The sequence below is a fragment of the Simochromis diagramma genome, unplaced genomic scaffold (genome assembly GCF_900408965.1).
Source record: "Simochromis diagramma unplaced genomic scaffold, fSimDia1.1 OVJJ01000293.1, whole genome shotgun sequence".
Taxonomy (NCBI): domain Eukaryota; kingdom Metazoa; phylum Chordata; class Actinopteri; order Cichliformes; family Cichlidae; genus Simochromis; species Simochromis diagramma.
In genome coordinates, this window is record NW_024386801.1 from 17,640,731 (window position 1) to 17,662,300 (window position 21,570).

The window sequence follows — 21,570 nt, forward strand, 5'->3', positions numbered from 1 at the left end:
CTGCAGTCGGTTTTAATGAGTGAAATGCTGCAAAGACACAGCTCATACGATATGTGATTTTTTTTTTTTTAAATGTTACTTTACAAGCCCAACATTGTAATTACAAACCATCAGCTGGTCTTTAAAACATTATTAGACACAAATAAAAGTAATTTTAATAACTGAGCTGAAAACTAACACAGACAGTTCTTGCTGGAAATAGTTTTCATTCATCTCAGGAGGGCATACTCTTGACAACAGTTTTGCATATAAAATGCTTGAAATATGAAATAAGATCAAAGTCTGAATCTTAAAGGGGACATGCTTCACTCAATCCCAAATCCTTGAGTCCCATGCTTCACAGTTCAGACTACATTTTACTCATACTGGGCCTTGGCAAAGCTGTATATCTACTGTCAGCCTTCCAAAAAATTAATTTTAGTCCTTTAAGCAAGCTTTATTCTGATTGGCTGCCCCTCACAGCAGTTGCCCAGAGCTGTGCGTGCTAAAACCAACACATAATGTGTGAAATTAAATGTTTTTGTTTTACATGTGTTAAAGTGTGTAACAACACATTCTTTTCAATTTTTTTTAAAGACTCTAAGACTGCGGGATATTAAGGCTCTCTGTTCTAATCAACATCATAGTTTAATATGAACATCCATCACTGGAACACACGTGACAAAAAGAGAATAGCATAAAAGATCCTTTTTAATGCACACACGATCACCTCGAGGACCTTCTATTTGCAAAAAGTTGCAAAATCCACTTTTGAATTTGCAAAAAGTTCTGGAAAACCTGCAAATTCCAGCTAACATCGTATAAAATAATAGCTATCAAACCTTTAAACAAATAACAAAACCCATAAAGGACAATTTAGGTGTTTATTCAGCAGTTTGGACAGCTACACTTTCCCAACCGTATAATAACTCTCAATTCTGGAGGTGTTGTCATAGCTCACCTGAATGATTGGCCAAACGCATGCCAAAGGCCATCGCCGCAGGATCCTCTGAGCACCAGACTGACCTCTTTGATCTCATTCAACTTGATTCAAATGAGCCAAAACTGTGGTTCAAAAATCAGGTGGAAATGCTATGTTTTAATTTGACCACCCACAGGACACACATACACATGCACCCACATCTTTTGTGATTATTCGCTGATACAGATTAGACACTGTGAGGGACCAAGCAGCCAAGGCATAGAGGACACAGGCAAAATCTTCAAAAAAGTTTTCTTTATTTTAACCCTCAAAAAGTTCAAAAATGACAAAATTCAAAAACATAATTAGCGGGCCCATAAAAGAGGTCAAGTAAATATAACTCTACAAAAATTAATTTCCAGAAACTTAAACAAACAAAGTGGACACAACTTAACTCACAAACTGACCTAATTACAAAGACACATGTGGGTAGCTTTTATAGTGGTTTGGCCAAACCATTTACACACAATAGGGGGAAAACAAACACACAAATATTACCTAAGCACAGATTAACCTAAGTAAACCTAAAACACCCCTGTTCCTGATAAGCACATGGTCTGTCCTGCTGAGCAGGCATTTTGTTCTCAGAGTCCTCAGCCACGCCTTTTGCCCAGACAGGAAACAGCCACCACCCAAAACCAGGTAACTCAAAGAAAGAGAAACATAATATAACAAAACATTTTTAGAAAAACCACACAATATTATGTGCGTGCCTCATATTATCAGTGGGTTTAAACAAATGATTAATGAATTATATTAATGAAGAAAACTGCAAACCAAACTTATAAAGTGAACAAATGGACTGATTTACCCATGTGTGGCTGATGCCATCACAGACACTCAGCGGTGTGTTGATGAAGAACTGCAAAGTTGTTATTTTGGCCCAAAGAGGTGATTTAATTTGTTTATGTAATGTAAATACACGTACTTGCAGGTATTTACTCCTTTTCACAGCTTCACAGATGCTTGAATGTGGTACTCACTACTAAACAGAGTCAGCCAGTAAAGAGATTTTGAAAACAGAGCGGTGCATGTTGTTCTTCTTTAGCATGCCGCCATCTGGTGGTGAACATTGGCAGAGAACTACATCTTCTTATCAGCTAGTTCCTTCAGGGGTCGCCATAGCAGATCATCTTGCTCCGTCACACCAACCCTCTGCATGTCAATACAATCTTCACTCCATCCATCAATCTACTCTGAGGTCTTCCACCTTACCTCCTGCCTGGTAGCTCAATCTCCTGCATCCTTCCAAACATCCACCATCCCTGCTCTGCACATGTCCAACCATCTCAGACTTGACTCTTTAACTTTGTCTCCAAGCTGCTCGACCTCAGTTGTCCCTCGGATGTCCATTGGAAAAACTTAGCATCTTTAAATCTGAAACTTCGAGCTCGCTCTTCTGTCTGTGTTTGTCGGTTTCACATTCTTTACACTATACATCATAGCAGGTCTCACTGCCATGTTACACACCTTCCCATTCACTCTTGTTATATAATATTACAATAAAAGCAAAAATTGGAGGGGATTTTGCTTTAATTAATTCTGAAAGCTATCACGGAGGCAAGCAGACAGTACCAATACAGGCATTTGGGATAAATAGAAACTTGTTTAAAAAGAAATGTGTTTATTCCTTAAAACCACTTTCAATGTGGTTTTTAAGTAACAAAAACCTCATTTAAACACAAACTGCTGAGTACTTTACAGAGTAAAAAAACAACAACCCATGTTTCCAGTTTTATAATGCCCACTGTAAATAATTTAAAGGCTCCTTATCAGCATTGAGCTTGAGGACAATTCTTATTTGGCTGATGTGGCTGTATCAATTCAGGTCAAGAATGACCTGAAATAACTATCCTGATTTCCAAGAAAAAAAAAAAAAAAGTAATAAAAACTTTGGCAAAACGGACTGAAAGACTGAAATCCTTCCTTTTCTAAACAGTTAAATCAAGCAAAAATGACACAGAGCACAAAGAGTATATATAAAAAACATATTTATTGTTCTGTTACTGTTGGTTAAATTGAACAACAATAAATGGCTGCAGGCCAGGAGACATACTGTACACATACTTAGAAAGCCCTGGAGAGCTTCCGTTTTTAGATTCAGTGGCAGTTAACAACGCAAAAGAGAAAACCAGAGCAGAAAGAGGAACAGAAAACAACGTCCGCCGTATTCCAAACGGCGGATGAATATTATGGTTCAGTGGTGCGTTCAAAAGTCATCCTTCAGCCAAAGTGGTTTTTCTCCTACGCAGATAACTTTACAAGAGGAGTAAAAATACTGTACATTGTTCTTTGCGTGGATGCAACTGAATGATTGGGATCTTTTACAATTGATTCTTTGTGTAGGACAGTGATAACTACTCACCTTGTTCTTCCCCCAAAACATGCAAGGTGGAAGAAAATCAAGTAAAGCTTTTAAAAGATAAAATGATTATTAGACTCTCGTGACAGAAATAGAAGTGCTCCGTACGCCACAAAATAGAGTGTGGATTAAAATAGATAAAGGTTATATATATATTTATACTATATTTAATATATAAAGGCTTAACTCTGAATACGAGGACAGCCACCAGTGCTGTCCCACACACATTCCTCAGTACACAAACCCTTGAACACAGTAACAAACTTTAAACCTGCTTTGTCTCGTTTTTTTCTCCAAGGACCACAAAGTTTTTGCACATCTGAAATAAAGTATATTTGCAGCACCAGTCCTCCAAGTATTAAATTCTGGGATAAAGATATTATTCGGGGTGTTTTGTTCGACACATTAAATTCAATGGTAACACTTTATAATACAGCCGCTGACTGAGGGCATACTTCGCTTGTAATTGAATGGAATTGTAATGTATTTATTTGAAATGACAATGTAATTATATTTAGATACAAATACTTCAAGATAGGTGCACTGGAATAATGGTGTAACAAGTTAGGTTTTTATAGGAAACAAAGAAATAATTACACTCTAAGTACTGCATAAATTCTTGGTACTTTAATAGAAAAACATTATCTTACATTGTAAGTACACTGCACTTCCTGGGTCATGGGAGTGGCTTAACCATGCCCAACTTCTAAGTATTTTACAGCGAAGGAGATACATGTTTTACTGTAATTAGAATAATTTTAAGTAAAACGCAACAACTGAATAACTGGACAATCAACATGCACGTCGGCATAATGAACATTAAATAAGGGTGTAAAAGGCGAGGTTCAGTCACTCCATAATACAGATACACTCCAAGTAGATACATACTTATGATGTAAAAAAGGAAAATATAGTTTGTCTGCAAAATTCACAGTTAATTACATATTTCCTAAAATTGTTTCTCCTGTCCTGTAAAAATATCTGGAAATTAGGCAAGGTCAGGGCACTCCATAACTGGGCCATGCCCTGAAAAGTACAGAGCACCTACAGTGTAAGATAGAGAAATATTGTTTGTTTTTACAATTACTTACAGTATGAATACTTCTTTGTTTCCAGTAAAAATCTAACTTTTTACCCCGTTATTCTATTATACAACCTTTTAAATATTTGCATGTGGATATAATTACATTGCAATTTCAAATAAAATATGTTAAAATTCCACTTAATTACAGGAGAATTACACTCTTAGTTATGGACTGTGTTATAAAGTGTTACTGGTTGAGGCTTCTGTACATGTCTTGGTTTTACTGACTCCAGACTGGAAAGTCAATAACACAGAGTTCATTTAATTCAGAGTGACAAGCAGGAAGCATCAATACAGGATTTACTCTCCCACTGGTAGAGCAAAGGGGGAAAAGAGAAGAGGGGAAACAAACAATATAGGAGGAATGGAAGCAAGTGTCAGTGGCTGTGTAATTAGTTTCTCTCCAAGATAGAATTTATACATGAAACTAAGTGGTTGAACTAAAAAAAGCACATTTGTAGAGCAGATGAGAACAAATGTCCGTTTCAGTCCACGCAAACGTTTACATTCCACACGCTGCAAAACACATCAGATCCAGCTCCTCAGATTCACAGGAACTTTATTCAGTCTCACCGTGTGCTCCGGGCTCCACCGAGGGGCACCAGCGTTCCAAATGTAAATGTGCAAATGTCATCCGTAACGCAGAACCGTTCAAAAACAACTCGACAAAAAGATAAAACGATCGACAAAGAATAACTTTTTTGCAGTCCCTGAAATATCCCATCCACTATAAGAAGTACTTTCCACTGAACTTTACCTTGCTTCTTAAGTTGCAGGATTGAAATGAAACTGATCAGTTTATGTGCCACAAAACAAAAACAAAGGAAGAGAGTATTAGTAAAAGACTGCATAATGCTGTTACCTCAAAAAGAAATAAAAGACAGGTATTAATTGCACATACGCCGACAAGAACCCAAACCAGCAGCCAGGGCGGTCGAGCCTTTTCCAACTTCGAAGCGTAAAAACATTAAATGAAAAGCCAAGTTTAGCTCAGTGTTCGTCACCCACCTCTACAAAGCTCTGTGCAGAAATGTGTTTTGATAATTATTTATTTTTAAAAATTTTTTTTGTTAATTTCAACTTCATACTGGCTTTTGAATTTCTAAAAGCACAATGAGTAAATGAACAAGTCTCAGCTGTGCAAATGTCAAGACTAAAATATATTAAATTCAATGTTCAGCCATGTCCTCATGTCTGGCAAAAGCTTGTTTTTCCTCCACTCCCTTCATTTCAAATCCTCCCTACACTCCCCTTTTTTCTGATTCAAATAAAACTTGCTTATAATACAACACTGCGTAAAAAAAAAAGAAAGAAAAAAAAAAAGAGTCAAATTATTGGGATGAAACTCCAAATTCTCAGTTTCCTTTCTAAATTCTGACTGTGGTGTCCCTTTAGATGTCAGACAAAACTTGCAGATTATCAATATGCATCACCGTAGAAGCTTAGTTATTTCATTTCACACTCCCTCAAACCCTGTAGACAGATGGCGTGAAAATGATATTTAACACGGAGTACTCACAACTCTCCAAGTCTGGAGACTTGTCTCAGAAACACAAAATCTTAAAATAATTCCTCACACGTTTGGTAAAATCCTCAGTTTAGTACTGGTGGAGTGATAAACTCATGGTATGTGAAGACGCGGGGCATTGATGACGAGAGCCAAAATGATTTCAATTAGCACGGCCGATTCAGTCCAAGAAGAAAACACAGACACAGCACAAGCAGCTGTTTTGTTTTAGGTGAGCACTGTGGAGCTGACTATTAGCTTACATCACACTTTTAACATCAGCAGAGGGACCACACAGGGGGGATATGTTGGCTCTGTTGCCATAGTAACAGTTGGGCAAAGAAACTCAGAGTGGCTGCGAAGGAGTCAAGTGAAAGGTGTGTGCTGGATGTATTTGAGTTTGGTTCTGTGCTGGGTGCACTGGCTGGTTCTCATTCGGAGATGGGGGATGCTGTTGGGGCTGCTGCAGGATGTGCACCACCCGGCCGAGGGTCTCTGTGGTGGCGAACGCCAGGTACTGGCAGCACAGCCAGTCCTCCAGGCTCACGCCACAGGCGTTGTCCAGCGAGCGCTCTGCGAACTTGATCATCATCAGTGTCCGCTTGAGGTCCAGCCAGTTCTGCAGGGTGGCCTCGCGTTGGCTCGAAGTGGCCCCGGACATAGGCCCGGTGCTGCTGCAGCCCAGCGCCTGAAACAAGTCCTCCCGAGGTCCCCAGAGGAGGCACTGGAGGCAGGCCCGCGCCTCGGCCATCCGGATTCTTTCGGAGGGGTTAACGGTGAGCAGCAAGCGCGCCAGCTGCTGCAGCCCCTGTGAGTAAAGCGATCTCACGGGCAGCGGTGGAAGGTCGGCCCAGGTGTACTCCCGCTCCTTCAACTCCGGCGTCTCCTCAAAGGGGTTGGGTCTGTGCAGCATCTCATAGATCAGAATCCCAGTCTGGAACTCATCACACTTGCGGTACTGGGTGGCTGTGATGATTTCGGGTGCCAGCCTCGACTGGTCGCGCAGCGTGCCGGGGTCAGTGGCCATGAGAGTAGTCTTTTGTTTCGCTTGGGAGAAGTTGCTGATGATGAGGCGTGCGGGGCAGGTGGAGTTGGCGGCAGCGGTGGCTGCGGCGCTTGCCCCCGAGCTGCTGCCGTTGCTGTTATTGTTGGGCTCCAGTAAGTCCAGATTCCAGGGGTTGCCAGGCTGGCATTGGACCAGCAGCAGGTTTTCGAGTCGCAGGTCACAGTGGGTCACGTGGAAAGGTTTCATGTGCTCCAGCCCGGAGCAAAGCTGCAGCAGCAGCAGACAGACCTGACGCTCATACAGCTCCGGGTTTTGAGTGTGCCGGCTCATGCCTTCTCTGACAAAGTCGGCCACTGTCTGGAAGGGCACCTCACGTGTGATCACCACCACTCTGCTCCTCAAGCGGCCAGCTGTGTTCATGTGACCCGCAGCCGGGACTTCATCTAGCTTCCCATTTGGAGAAGACGATTTTGAATCTGCCATCTTAGCCTCTTTGTCCTTTACTGTCGGCCCCCCTTCCTCCTTTTCTGCTTCTTCCTCCTCTTCTTCCTCTTCCCAGGGCAGCAGGCGGGCAGGAACATCAGCCAGGAAGTGGCCACAGTCCTGCTGGATGTTGAAGTGCACTGGCAGGCTCTGCCTCACTGCGAGGCTGTGGAAAAACTGCTGCTGGGTCTCCTTCACCTGGCTCCGACAGATCTGAAGAAGTACAAATAAATGTCAGAGAAAAATCACCGTCAGTCCAATGTCTTGAGTTGAAGATGAGAATTCAATCACGCTAAAGTGATTTTCAGATCTTATTTGTCCATATACCAGCAATGAAACATAGGGAAAACTTCAATGATATTCTAGTTTTCTTACTGTCACGAAATAACCCGACGATTCTGTGACACACAGCAGAAACGACACAAATGAGCCACACTGTTACCCTTAGTGTTGGCAAAAACGTCGGCATCGTTCCTTTATTTTGAGTCTCTGTCACATACACTGTCCTGCTGTCAGAAACGCTTACAGAAGCATCGGATGTGTATCGATCCATGGCTAAAAATACACCTCGAAATGCACCCCTTACCCCTGTCAGTGCACAGTTTGGTTAAAAAAAAACAAGATGCTTAGCTGCTTTAGGAAATAACTTCGAGGTTTTAAACATGAAACCTGTCACAGGCGGGGACAGGGTTGTATATTTTAAGAACAAACACTTGGTTGGTTTCAGTCTTTTCATGAGATGGTTTTACTGGGATTTATTTTTAAAGTAAATCCGTCAATACCTGACCTTTCACCCATCTTCCTGTAATTCCTATATACTGTGTTTTCATATGGTCGCTGGTAACTAAATTAGATTCATCTCAATGAAATAATACGGGGTCTACTGGCAGCAGAATTGGCCTTTTGGCTGCTGTGGGCGACCTCCAAACAAACAGCGACCTTCTGCAACACCAGGAGAAAACACCGAACATTTCAGTGGAGAACTCAAAAACATTTTCTGTTTCTTTCGAAACTCTCTGTCCTGCTCGGTTTCTCTCAAACAATGCAGCTAATGATACGCAGCTGAAAGGGCAGAAAGCCGAGCTGAGGCTGTTACAGACAGCACTGAGAGTGTGTCTCTGTCTCCTAAAGCAGTTACAGCCTCCATAGCTCTCATTCTCAATCTTTGATCACAGCACAGTGAGAGGTGAAGCCGAGTCAGAGACAGAATCAGTCTGTGCAGAAAGCATGATGTATTAGATGTCTGGGGTTGAACAACATTCTGTCCCCTTGAAAATGAATAGTGTGGTTTCATTAATAATGATCGATTTTAACCTGTTTGTCTTCACTGATGTGCAACGTTTGCAGAAATTACTGTCAGAAATTTAATAAATGTCCCCAAAATACAAAATGACTCAAAGATGTTGTGAGGACAAAAATCACAAAGTGAGTTTGCTGTAATGCATAAGACTAAACAGTGAGTTGTAAAGACGCTGTAATGAGAAACCTCTGGCAGGTGTCTAACATTTGTTGTTTACTATTGTAGAATCTGATTGTAGTGTATGTATGGATATATATGTATATACGGGAGGGCAAACCTGGATGAGACTTTGTATGAACACCGTCAGACATACAGCGATTAACATATATATATTAATATCTTTAAAAATATATACTATAAATCCCAATTGTTTTCATTTTCCTCCTATATATTATGCAAATTTCATCATCCCCCTGTGATTGTGACATAAGTTCTTTGTTTGTGTTTCCTGTGTCACTTTCAATGTATGTTTTAAACAATAAAAACAATAAAAATCTACATGTAAAGACGAGATGCTGATTTTTCAAAGTGGCCAAATAGTAACAATCTAACATTGCTGTAAGATAGAACTTGAAAAGTTTTCCATCTTGATAAAGAATATGTAAAAATATTGCAGCCTTTTATTAACTGTATATAGCTGCAAAGTAGCTAATAATTATAGTACTTAGCAACTGAGTCACCCTTGATATAAATCAAGACATGGATTATGAATAAAACCTGAACATGTTTTTATAACACAACGACAACCTCAGTCATTTCACTTTATTACTTCTATTAAAAGTTTAAAGTGTTTGTTGTGATTTATGTAGATTTGATTAAACTCTCATACAGCATGAATAACCGCATCAGTGCACTCCTTTCAGACGCACCCTGTAATTGTTCAGGAATGTGCAGCTTCACTTGATGTTTGTTTGAGCATGATGGCTCACGATGACTAGACCTGCCTACTTCACTTTCTTTGAAGACATCTGCAGATTTTCAAAACTCTGACACCGTACTCGTGTTTCTGGTTGTAACACAATCCTGCAAGTTAGCAGAAACTCACTGCTTTTATTACCACCTCTTGTCTCCTTAATGTCGACTCTTCAGTGATACGGTAGAGCTTTAAAGTACAGTGAGGTGCTCACTGAATTCTTTGGAGAGCTAAAGTGAGTAATTAGCACAGAAGTAAAATATGAAAGTTCAAATGCGTCATCTGCACATAAAGGGTTAAAGGAAGGCAGGGGCATAGCTGGGCTGCATTCAGACAGAGTTGGGGAAGGTTTAATTGGGAAGTTGGGGCTTGTTTCTACTGCTTCTGGTTGCCTTATTTATAGATGAGCGTCTTTAAAAAAAACAAGAGTTTCTCTTAAGCCTGCTGCTAATACGAAGGCAAGGCTTTGAAGTGGTGTGGCGCACAGTGTTTCATATCCTGTGAATAATTTAACCTTCATCCATATCTGCTTTGTGTTTAGCGTCAGAACTCTTTCGGCAAGCTGTGCCCTCAAACCACCACATGCATCTCCATACACACTGAAGACAAAGCTGCTCCTCTCGCACAATCGCACAGAGGCGAAGAAAACAAACAAACACAACAACGCTCGTTTTTATTGCACAAGGTCATGCCCTAAGGGATCAAAGTTTAAGTGCCAATATTTCACAGCACTTCAGGAAAAGAGGGGAGGAGATTCGTCGGCATAAACACAAGGATTTTATGAATCTACTGCAAAGACAGCAGCTACCAGAGAAAAATATCTACAATACTTTTGATGTAGCAAGAATTCAAACCAATCCCCCACAACAAATAAACACACTAATTAAGAGAAAACTAAGAACAAGCTGAACAAAGAGATGCTGAAATATTTTACTGAGATCAGAAAACATCACTTCTTTTGGGGGGGAAACTGTAAAATAGGACAAACCTTGTTTTTCTCTTCTTTCCTACAAGTCAGTGTTTAAGGTTCTTTCGAGGTTTTAGGGTTTAAATATTCAACAGAATATGTAACACAAAAGAAGCTGTATTCATTTAACACCAAACTAAAAGAAAGAATCTCACCTTGATGGCATAATTGACCAGTGGGTCCTTGGCATAAGATGCAGTGTAGTAAACGGCGTCCCCCGCCTCACAGCAGGGTTTCCCAGTGGTCAGCCTGAAGTGGGACCAGCTTTCAGTGCCAAACCTCAAATGATCTTTCTGGCCAGCCATGAAACGGTCCTCGCATTTTGCTGCCAGTTTCCGTAGAGTGTCTGTGTGGAGCCCGCGGATCCTCCCCACCACCTCATCCCAGCTGTCCAACCCCCTGTAAAGAGCAGGTCTCTGGGGTTTGGAGGCTGTGCCGCCTCCGGCAGCTCCGCGACCCGCTGTCCGACCCCTTCCAGCCAGGGATTCTGAACTTGGGTAGACTCTCTTCTCTTTGCCGGGGGTTGCGCTGGATGCAGCAGGTGAAGGCTGAGGGACCAGAGAGGACACGCTATTGGTCATGCGGGCCTTGTTGGTAGCTGTGGCAGCTGATGACCTCTCTAAGGAGTCACCGCTCTCATGGTCGTGGCCTCGATGCGGTTCGGAGCTCAGAGAGGAGCTCTGACTAGCTGTTTCCCAGGTGGAGTCCAAGTCATAAAGAGGGTTGGCTACACTAAGGTTGGTGCCCCCCGGTTTAGCTTCAGCTCGAGGCCTGAGGCCTCCCACTGGCTCTTTGCCTCCCAGGATGGGTTCAGTACTGGAACGAGGAACTGCTTTTTTGGGTAATGGCGGTGGTGTAGCTTTAGGGGCTGGCTGCTCAGCGAGGCCTTCGATTTCGATGGAGGCCAGTGTGTCATTGGATGCTTTCATGTTTCTTGGCTGTTTAAGTGGAATCATGTTGGCTCGAGATTTACCTGAAGGAAAGAAAACAGAAAACATTCATACTGCATAAAAAAGATCCAGTGAAACTAAAAGACTGTTGGGACCCTTCAAATTGAACGGAGGGCGTAATGATATCCAGTTCAATAAGCAGGAAGAACAGCTCCTTCAATTTCCTTGAATTAAATTCACACAATAATCTAATGTTTGTATACAACAGACTTTATATGAAAAAATTAGCCCGTTAACTCCACAACAATGATTTGACAGCACAGTTATTACCTTAAATAACCTGCAGACCGAAATTTTATAACCAAAATCTAATCACAGTCAATGAAAGCATTTGCACAGATTCAATATTTCACGTATATGTATACCTTTAAATACTCATCCAAATACATTCGATAGTTTGTCAACACCATTTCTGTGTTGTTGTTTTTTTAACTCCACACTCTGATCAGTTAAAACACCAACAGAAACATCGCTCTCAAGTTGTTTTGGTTTGGAAGGGAGGTGGGGAATCTTTGCCGTGGAAAAAAACCGAATAACTTAAAGACCCAGATATCAGTAAAGGATACATGAAAAAAGTAAAACGACACAAAAGCTGCAATTCGATAAAACTAACGAAAAATCCCTCGCCACAAAAACAACGACACACCCTTACAGCTAGGGCTTGCCCTTTGCTCTCCGGCGTTTCCAGAGAACCACTAGCTTGTTGCTTCTCTTGAGGACAAAAGGATGACATGATGAAGTGTGCGACAGCACGTGATAGAGCTGGTGGCCCTGAGGCCACAAGCTGTTTCTCCAACCATCCAGCTGCCTGACTCAATCTGCAGTCCTGTTCTGTAGTCAGGCTTAAAGAGGCAGCATGGAGAGCAAATTTAGAAGTGGCTTGATGTGACCTTATTTTTTTTTGCTTGGATGGTGGAGGGAAGAATCCAGAAGGTTGGGAGGCTGATTGGATTCCCTCAACGTTCTGTGGGGTTAATGACCACCGAGGCACACGGGTCAGAGGCAAGTGTGATAAAAGGAAAAGGCGGCAGGGGTCGTGCTGTTTGCATGATGGGAACAAAGCTCCCTGGTTTTTCTAACAAAGTGTGCATGTAGGGTTACGGATAACTCAACGTCACGGCTTTAACTCACCAGGGAGATCTGAGTTCATGTCTTTCAAAGTCACCTCCTTCTACCAAATTACTTTGACCATCCCTGAGGCAAATGCATGTTCGTGAACAAATCATTCCTCTTTGTGCAGCACAAATACTACTGATTATACATCGTTAAAAAGTATGGGCGACTCCCCATGTGCAAGTCACGCTGACATCATCCTAAGAATGCAGAAAAAGCCTTAAGATAGAGCAGTCAGGATGAAGTAAATGAGTCTTGGTAATCCTCCGTGGAACGAATATATTAAATGTGTTCCTCCACCAATCTGCAGTAATCCATCCAAGAAAGCAGCCGTCTCCCACTTCCAGTCGTAGGGATCTTTTATTGCAGTGTGGCTGTGACTTAACTCAATTACATAAGACTGGGATTTTTTTTTTTTTTTTTTTTGCATGTGTATGATTAAGAAAATAAATCTTTAAAATTACATAAAAACAATAAAAAACACACTGTTATGACACAGTTAATGTTTGCAGCTATTAGCAAAGTAGCAACTCTAAATCCCAGAATGTCATGCACCTACTGTAAAGGAACAGGGTAAATAGTTATTTGTGCATTGCAATTCAATTAAACCAAGGCCTGTGACAGTGCTCAACAGCATGTTTGAAGCAAAACCACAATTTGAAAAAAAGGGGGAACAGAAAAAAGCTGTGCACAAACATGACTACAAAGTTGATTTTTAATCATTTAAAGTCCACTGCTGTTAAACTAAACTTCTTTTACAGCAACACAAAGAACCTGATGTGTCTGAGCCAACTGCTCTGTTACTGCTCTCAGCCCAAATCTGAGTACCAGCAGATGTCAGTTCAGAGTCTCTGCTGCATCACATCACACTGTCAACAATCAGTCTGAAAACAGCTCAACAAGTGATAAATATATACACGCAAATTAGAGCAATAAAGCTAACAGTTAATATTTGTAATATAATGTGAAAACTCACAAATGCAGCGATTGATCCAACCGTTGTTCTTAAAATATCATGTCAGAGCCGTGCAGTCAAATTTCCAGGGAACAGCATTCGCCAACATTTTATTCTGACTGGTTGAGGGAACTTGTTGCCATAGCAGAGCGATTGCTGCTCAGCTGCCTCCGAACTAACTCTGACACGTTAACAAGAGGCAAGCGATGGATGGAGGAGGTGGGTAGAATAAAGTAGAATAAAGAGGACCGGGGGGGGGGGGGTGTGTGGAATGGAGTGAGAGCGGTGGAGTAGGCGGTTAGAGGTGGTAGAAGTGGCGGTTGGGGGGGGGGGGAGAATTTCAAAAAAATAAATAAATAAATAGGTGAGGGGGCTGATGAACAGAGAAAAATAAATATATGACAGAGATAAACACTGAGGAAAACGAGCGAAACAAGCTTACCTCAATTCCACTAACACCTCAAAGTTTTTAGAGAAACGTGGTGCAGTTGCAGCAGCAGCAGCGCCCGGAGGCAGAATAAAACGCTGTTCTCTGCTTCCATCCCTGAGAGTCTGTGAGGAGTCGCCGGTGCCAACAGACAGGCTCAGCGCTCCCACCAATAATGGAGATTTCTCACTTAAAGGCAGCGAGCACTCTGCCTCCTACCGCCTGATGCTCTGATTAAAACCCAAGCGAGACTATACTACATGACAGTGAGTGAGTGAGAGAGCGAGAGCACGCGAGAGAGAGACACTTTCATTTAAAAAGTGAACCTGATTCCTCACAAAAAAAGAAACGTGTGAACAGCAAATGTAGCCCACAGTAGTGAAAAGCAAAGCGATGCTACGGTAACAGCAGGAAAAACAGGAAGCTCAAAGCAGGCGTTACACTGAGCGGCTGTGTGTCTTAGGTCAACACTTGTTTGTGTGTGTCTCAGTGTGTGGAAGGCCACACACCTCCTCCTCCCAAACAGAAACGACACGCTGTTCTGTGCGATGTTTGACAACACGGATACACAAACTTCTATCTAGCCCCTCATTAGCAGTATGCAGCAAAGTTAAATTAGGCTGCAGGCAGCTCGCTGCGTGCGTCATCCAGGGAGCTTTTAACACAACCCATCCACAGGGCCCGTGTGCATTTCAAGCTTCACAAACAAACGCGTGCAAATGCTGCATTCCCAGTTTGCACATGCCTTCTGAAAAGAGAGGGAAAAAAAGGCCTAATTAGTACAACAGTGCCAGAGCAACACAAATATTTTGTCACTGCTGAATCCTTAAACAGGAAGTTGTATAGTTTAATTCTCTTAAACATCACACGTCCACATGTGCGACGACGCAGCGAGGCACCTCAGTTGCACAGCTGCTCTGCAAACCCACACTCTCTAACCCTTTCGCTTTGTGTTTCTATTTCTTGTTCTCTCACATGCCACTTGATCACGGAGAGATCCGTTTCCCACACAGAGAGCTTCGTGTGTTAAGTGCCCCGACAGTACTCGACAGCTGTGCCTACCTCTCTGTTATAGAAGCTGGGTTGTATGCGCTTATTGTCAAAGTGAGAGAAAACCTGTAAAGCGGAGCAGCTAGCAAAGTTGAAATGAAACCTGTCCATCAGCAAGACACTTTATTATCATGGAGTTACAGGAATGTGATGGACAAAGAACCTATTCAACTTCCTGTTAACACAGATATCAGCCAATCACATAGCAGCAACTGAGTACATTTAGGCATGCAGACAGGGTCAAGATGACCTGGTGAAGTTTAAACTAAGCAACAGAATGGAGAAAACAGTCCTGAGAACCTCAAAGATGGTTGATGTCGTGGGATTTTCCCACACAAGCATCTCTGAGGTTTACAGAGAACCTTCTGAGGTCACAGAAGAATGGCCAGGCTGCTTCGAGGTGACAGGAAGGCAAAAGTAACTCAAACAGCTGCTTGTTACAACCAAGCTACGCAGAAGAGCATCTCTGAATCTACAGCAGCAGAAGACCACACCGAGTACCACTCCTGTCTGCCAAGAACAAGAAACTGACGCTACAAGTCACACAGGCTCACCAAAATTGAGCAACAGAAGTTTGGAAAAGTGTTGCATGGTCTGAATTTCTACTGCAGCATTCAGATGGTCAAAATTCTGAAACATTACAGCTTGAAAGCAGGGATTCAGTCTGAACCACTGATACAATAGCTCAGGCTGGGGGATATTTTTCCTTGGAAGATTTTGGGGTCATTAATACCAACAGCATCGTTTAAATGACACAGCCGACCTGAGAATTGCTGGTGCTGATCAAGAACGACCATTTCTGATGCACAGAGTGTGTGTATCTAATATGTCAAAATAAAAAATTAATAATTAATATTCTTTTTTGTTTTTACATTTTTTTTTTAAATTAGAATTTTCTGGCACTTATTTCATGGTTCGGGCATTAAAGGGTTTATGCCCACAGTGGGCCCATCCTCTGATGGCTTCTTCCAGCAGGATAATGCTCCATGGCACAAATCTCAAACTGCTATCTTGAATATCACAGTGAGTTCATTACACTCATTACACTGTGGTGTCCACAGGCAGTCTGCAGCAACTGTGTGATGCTTCGAGTCAATATGGATTTAAAAGTGGAATCTATGCTACCAAGAATTAAAGCAGTTCTGGAGGTAAAAGTTCAAAACAGTACTAGAAAGGAGTACCTAAGTGAATGTATGTTGTCTTGTTCATGCAGAATAACTTTATTTATTTTTAAGTATCAGGGAGCAAATCTGCAATGTGCTGGCTGAATTTTTTTTCTGTGAAAAGAACATCAAGGCCTCAAAGAATTTGTTCTTGTGCCTCCCAATTGTTTACCGATGTCTTGCTGTTTTCTAGGAAATGGGACAATTTTCAGAGAAAAAATATCCAGAGATATTTTTATGCCGTTTCTTGGCCACAAGAAATGTGATTTAAAAAAGAAAACATTAAAAACTCCCCACAATATTTATCCTATTAACAGTACTGTGGTTAGCCATGTAGTCTGTGCTCTTATACTGTGTGAAAGCAGCAAGGCAGGTAGCCCTATTACAATCTTATCAGTCACTCATGATATAGTTTCAAGACAGAGACACAGGATATGAGAAAAGAAAACAAAGAGGAGGATTGTGATTAAAATGGGATTTATGCAGGTCCTCAGGGTTCTTAGTTTTGATCACCATCAGGAACTGAACCAGCTTCATGAGTAGGATCAATAACCCCAGGGCAAAGATTCTCCCACCTCCAACGAAAAAAAAACAAACATTTTTTTTGTAATATGTTATTTTAGGCACCGAGCTGCAGGCTGTGTGTGAAAAGATGTGTCGAGATTTCGGGCTCCAGCTGTTTTTGCAGAGAATAAATTATGCCCTGTCACATGAGAAAGTGTGCTGATACAGGAAGAAAGTAAAATCAGCCACTCAGGAGTGAAAGAACTGCCAAAAATGCCAAAAAACCCAACTTCACCGGTTTGGCAAGCTTACAGCGACAGCAAAGGAGGGTCTTATACACTGACATGTCATACTTTCCTGTTTTTGTATTTTTTTTATTTATACTAATTAGTGCAAACAATGTTGAATTCAATAATTTTGGTGTATAATCCATATTTTATTTGCAGATTATCTTTCCTCATTACGTTATCTTCAGTTTTTGTGAGCATTGTGATGTGACAAATCCAGAATAAAAATCAGTTGAAGAATGCAATAGATGGATGTGTCTTAAGACATCAGGCAGAAAAATCTGTCACACACAGTCAAAACCTACTTATGTAGACAATTCAATCATCCTGACTAAGCCTACGCACCACAGAAGGCATCATCTTAAATTTCAGGTTTCTCCAGCACTAATATAAACACGAGTTAAAAAAAACAAAACAAAAATCCTTCTCTATCCATCTTTCATATTTCACTCTTACCCAGATTGCTGTAGGTGGCACTGCACTGGCTGGAGGCAGGAGAGTGAGAATAATGAGAGTGAATCCCGTCGTCCTCAGGCTCTCCCAGGCTGGCGCTGCCCTCACTGGCCGCGGCTGTACTAGCAACCTGGTTGGCATGGCCCTCCGTGGCCTCCCCAAGCAGCAGCCCCAGATTCACTTTGGCAGGCAAGGAGGTGGCGCTGGGCAGCTCCCGATCCCTGGCGCTGGCACCGACTGGTACCTGGCTGCACATGACAGAGAGAGGCATGGCTCATTTAGTTTCTTCATCTACTGGTCTGCCTACATGTGACTGCACTTGCTGACAGTATTTTTCCCCAGTGCTTCCATTGCCAGACTCGACAGAGTAGCTGGTATTGTTTTAACCTTTTAAGTCTGTAAGTGCTTTTGTGTGAGCTCATGGCGCACTCTGGTTCTTTCACATTATGCTGTAACAGCGGATCAAAATGGAGCCCAAAGTCCTGAGATGGAGGTGTACTCAGTTATAAGTCTGTGTTATAAAAATACCAGAATAAATACGATGATGAAGTTTAAAACAAAACAATCTTAAAATTAGTTTTACTGTCACAACAAGTGGAGGATCACTCTGTTTGAATCAGCTGGTTGTGTTTGGGGCGTTCTGAACACATATGTTGCCAACAGGGAAGCTACAGAGCGCCCTCTGCAGGACGAGCAAAGCAACATTAACACTGGCTGAAGGGCGTTTCTCCCTCCTTACTTTTTACATTTTTATTTATCGACAGTTACAAATAATTATATCAATACACCAACAATATATCAGAAAATAGCTTAAATCAGGCGAGATATTGGCTGCACTAATAAAGCTGTATTACAGGTACCGATAGCATGACTATATTAACTCCTACTGAGTACTAAAGGGTTGAGACATCAATATGTTGATGGGTGTGGCGGCTGATCTGATCCTGTTGCCAGACTGCCTCGACTTTTATTAATCTTTTCATGACAAGCTTTTGCTCTTCAAAGAAATATCAGCAAAACAACTCATAAAAGAAGCAATATAATAATAGAAGGCTCATATTGGAAAGACACTAGTGCTGCAGAATGATGAATGAGTTGCTTATGATAGGGACTTTAATCTGTCATTCATTCCGTCTATGAAACTGTATCTAACATCTCAGGATATAAACAAAAACACATACGACATTGGTTTTATCTGGTCAGTCTTTTTTTCCATCTCTGATATCAGTATGTGCCTCACTCTATCAGCACACTTCATCTTCCTCAGCAAGTGATAAATTGGAGCCAGTGCAGCTGTCAGTGGGAGGCTTTTGAAGCTTGATGCGTTTTATATGCAACTACACATACGGCGCCTAAGGGAAGGTGTAAGAAAAAGGCAAGGCAAGTCACAGCACAGTATGATGACATGTTTTGAAGAACCATTCATCAGTAGGTGGCTCTGATTTGAGGTGTTTAAGGAGGTGAGATCAGAATATTTCGCAGATATAAATGCCATTATTAACCTTTTTTATTATTATTATTATTAAATTATTATTATTTTTTTTTTTAGCTTTTTTTCTTTAAACATGTCTTCACTAGGACTGTAACATTCGAATGTGTTGAAAAATACGCTAATGAATCCATCCTTCAATTTAAAAAAACTTTCTGGAACATATCCCAGCTGACATGGAGCTAGAAGTGAGTTATACCCTGGACAGGCCTTTGGTTCATCAGGCACACAGGGACAGACAAGTACGCACTCTCACATCAACACTTACAGGTCATTTAACACCAATTAACCCGTCGAAGGAAACAGAAGGAAACTCACGCAGGCACAGGAAAAACATGCAAATTTCACAAGGAGTTAAGGTAAAAGGTAAGACTAAAGAATTGCAAAAAAAAGGTAACGCTCAAGCTCAAGAACTTTAAAGATACGGTGTGCAAACTCTCACCACTAAATGTCAGTAGATTGCAGTTTGCAGTCGACTGAGTTTTGTTATAGGGCTGTTACAGGAAAAACAACTCTGAGTGCCGTTCATCTCCAGTGAGTATAGGCTGTCAGGTTGCTGTTTACCTCAGCTGTCAATATGTATCCTCATCTATTTACTCTCAAGGAGGCTGTAAAATTCAGATGTGAGTGGATGAGTCAGTGAAGCTCACTTCTGACCGATCACAGTGATACTGAGGTGAGCTGCTGAGGATACCCTGAACTTTTCTGTCAGTAATCACTGCTGTTCCTGCTGCTGTTAGTGAAACTGTGTTACTGTCTTTGAAGTGGATCTAACATCGTAGTACTCGGACTGAAGCATATGAAGCTTAAGGGAGGAAGAAGAGAAAGTGGTGACATAATGAGAAAGAGATGATGAAAATGTACCTGTTCAAATGCTTTTTGCGATTAATAAATGAAAATTCACTTATAATCCTTACTGGGGAAGTGGCTGGGCTCTTGCCACGTACACAAAACAAGATCAGGTTTAACAACGATGTCCATCTATCACACTTGTACTTTTAATGGATTCATTTTAAGTTTATAACAATGTATGAATTTGTTGGAAAGCTTATTTACACACTAATCAAAGTATATTTCTTGGCACAACATTGTTTTTTTATTCATTCAAAAGAAATGACTGTATCTTTGAGCACAACGGCTTTCCTTGTAATGGTGTGTTGCTGTGTGCTTTCACACTATGTAATAGTCTTCATTACAACACCAGACAATGACTTCATCATGCGCTAACCCCATTGAATTGCGGGTGTGAGAATTCTGGGCCACATCTGAAATTCACCCATACTGCGTAATAACTGTGATAACTCCACTCACCAAAGCATATTTGGAAGCATCCTAGTGCATGTTGTTGACAAAGATGCAAGTTGTACAGGCAATGTGCCGTGTATGTGTCTTCTTAAGTAAATAACAACACAGTACTGGGTACTACGGACAGTATTGCATAGCAGACAGAAACCAGAAACCATTTGAATTAATTAAAATGTTTTATTTAAACTTCATGAACTCTAGAGTTAAAAGGACTTTTATTACCAACCAGTTAATAGATTAATGAGTAGCAACAGTTTTCCTTCTTCTGATTGGAAATTACAGTGTCAAATATCTGCAGCTGCTTGACATACTATCATCGTATTTATTACTTTACAAGAGAGGAAGAGGAATAACGGCTTTTTTTTTTTTAAGTGGGGGGGGGGGGGGTACGTTAGCTATATCTATAAAGTAGATCAGCAACCAACCCAAACAGGAAGTTTATGACACTTTTTCGTGCCCCTGTCAAAAGCAGTAGGAGAACAACTGCAATAACCATGCAGAAAACAAGGCTTGTACAATGCTTTGCATTTTAGATATTATGGTGGTGGGGATATATGTCAAATTTGATCTTGAGTTTAAATGTAATGCATGAAAAAGATTCAGTGTCAAAGACTATTTAAAAAAAACTTTAAAGGTCATGAAAAGTTCACACTTGTTTTCACAGCCGCAGGCAATGTCATGGGTGGGACCGGCTGGCAGTAATGTTTGTATTATGCTAAATCAGATGTGTCATTTCCTTTAACAGTAATGTTGATTGCACACTGGCATGACTAATGATTTGTGTGATCATGAGCAAAAGTCCCTAAAGTACAGCTCATTGGACAAAGCTCATCAAGGGATTTGAGCTGCTTGATACACTGTAGGACACTTTTTCCTGAAACTAAAACAAACTTCAAGAGAACTTGAAGTTGAAATTATTCTGTCAACAACTGGCCAGCCACTTACTCACAGCTGCTCACAGTTACTCATATTCTTTGTGTGTGTGAAAGTATAGCATGACTTAAGGCCCATGTGTGGCAGGAATAATAAATTAGCTTTAAATTACACAAAACCACACCAAGTAGTTTTATATTTAACAAATGTTTAAAAAAAAAAAAAATCAAGATAAAAACAAAGGTTTCATTTGAAAGAAGACAGTAATAATTGTAAAAGTTAAATGCTTTCATAAAATGGGTAAGAAGAACAAAAAAAGGAAATGAGTGAAGCAAAGTCTGACACGCTTTTCACCGGGCTGATCAATTACATTTTAGGTCTTAAAAAAAACATATAAAACAAAATTGTTTTATATATG

At 41.0% G+C, this 21,570-nt stretch overlaps 1 protein-coding gene across 4 annotated transcripts in view; it reads right to left on the reverse strand.

The window, feature by feature from the left end:
- Nucleotides 1-2,935: 2,935 nt before the first annotated feature.
- peak1 (pseudopodium-enriched atypical kinase 1) overlaps nucleotides 2,936-21,570 on the reverse strand; it is a 107,067-nt gene continuing 88,432 nt past the window's right edge. For all 4 annotated transcript variants that reach the window (XM_040026284.1, XM_040026282.1, XM_040026283.1 and 1 more), the window contains 3 exons: nucleotides 17,489-17,733; nucleotides 10,739-11,556; nucleotides 2,936-7,616 (listed from right to left, as the gene is read on the reverse strand). In XM_040026284.1, the coding sequence (XP_039882218.1) occupies nucleotides 6,261-7,616; nucleotides 10,739-11,556; nucleotides 17,489-17,733 (2,419 nt within the window). In that variant the 3' untranslated portion in view covers nucleotides 2,936-6,260. The remainder of the gene's footprint in view (nucleotides 7,617-10,738; nucleotides 11,557-17,488; nucleotides 17,734-21,570) is intronic.